At 36.5% G+C, this 628-nt stretch overlaps 1 protein-coding gene across 1 annotated transcript; it reads right to left on the bottom strand.

Moving 5' to 3' along the window:
- Positions 1-170: 170 nt before the first annotated feature.
- LOC105462237 (UPF0415 protein C7orf25 homolog) lies at positions 171-621 on the bottom strand. The gene is made up of 2 exons (XM_011708758.1): positions 388-621; positions 171-311 (listed from the first exon to the last, which is right to left on the bottom strand). Exons 1-2 carry the CDS (start codon positions 610-612, stop codon positions 225-227), a joined length of 312 nt encoding a protein of 103 aa, XP_011707060.1. The 5' UTR covers positions 613-621; the 3' UTR covers positions 171-224.
- Between the last annotated feature and the right edge of the window lie 7 nt (positions 622-628).

The following is a 628-nucleotide window of genomic DNA, read 5'->3' as shown; positions in this document are numbered from 1 at the left end:
CTTATTTTACATTTTACAGAATTTCAGGAAGATTTAGAGCTTCAGTTTAACAAGTCCAACGTTCAGATAATCAATGACGATGAAATATAGTAGCTTCTTTTTTTTTCATAGAAATAACGCCGTTTTACGTAATATATATATAAATTAATATAATAAATTAACAATAGAAATGCCTAGTATCAGTATATATTTTCTTTATGATCGCCTAGATATTCCAAATAATATCAAGATTGTTCTATACTTGTTGCGTTACCTTCTTTAATTTCTGACAGAGACCTTGGTTCGTGTAAGAAAACTGTACACTCGATGCCCTGAAAAAAAAAATACAATATCTGTGTAACACTGACCAAGAACTGTGAAACAATCTTGTACGACGAATGTATTTACCTGCATGCGCGCCGCTCTTACAAATCCCTCGTTAGCAGAAACAGTGATGCTTTTCATACTCTCGCCCGTTGCAAAAATCAATCGCGATCGGTCCTTAATTTTACCGCCTAAACGCAGCTCCATAATTCGTCCAGTGGTCACGTCGTCGACGATTCGGACTTTCTTTAACAATTCCTGAGCACGCTGCGCCTCTTTCGGACCACCGATAACGTCGATGATATTCATAAAATTGTTATACGCC

Source organism: Wasmannia auropunctata, unplaced genomic scaffold, assembly GCF_000956235.1.
Source record: "Wasmannia auropunctata unplaced genomic scaffold, wasmannia.A_1.0 LD267503.1, whole genome shotgun sequence".
Taxonomy (NCBI): Eukaryota; Metazoa; Arthropoda; class Insecta; order Hymenoptera; family Formicidae; genus Wasmannia; species Wasmannia auropunctata.
This window is presented reverse-complemented; position numbering and strand designations above follow the sequence as displayed.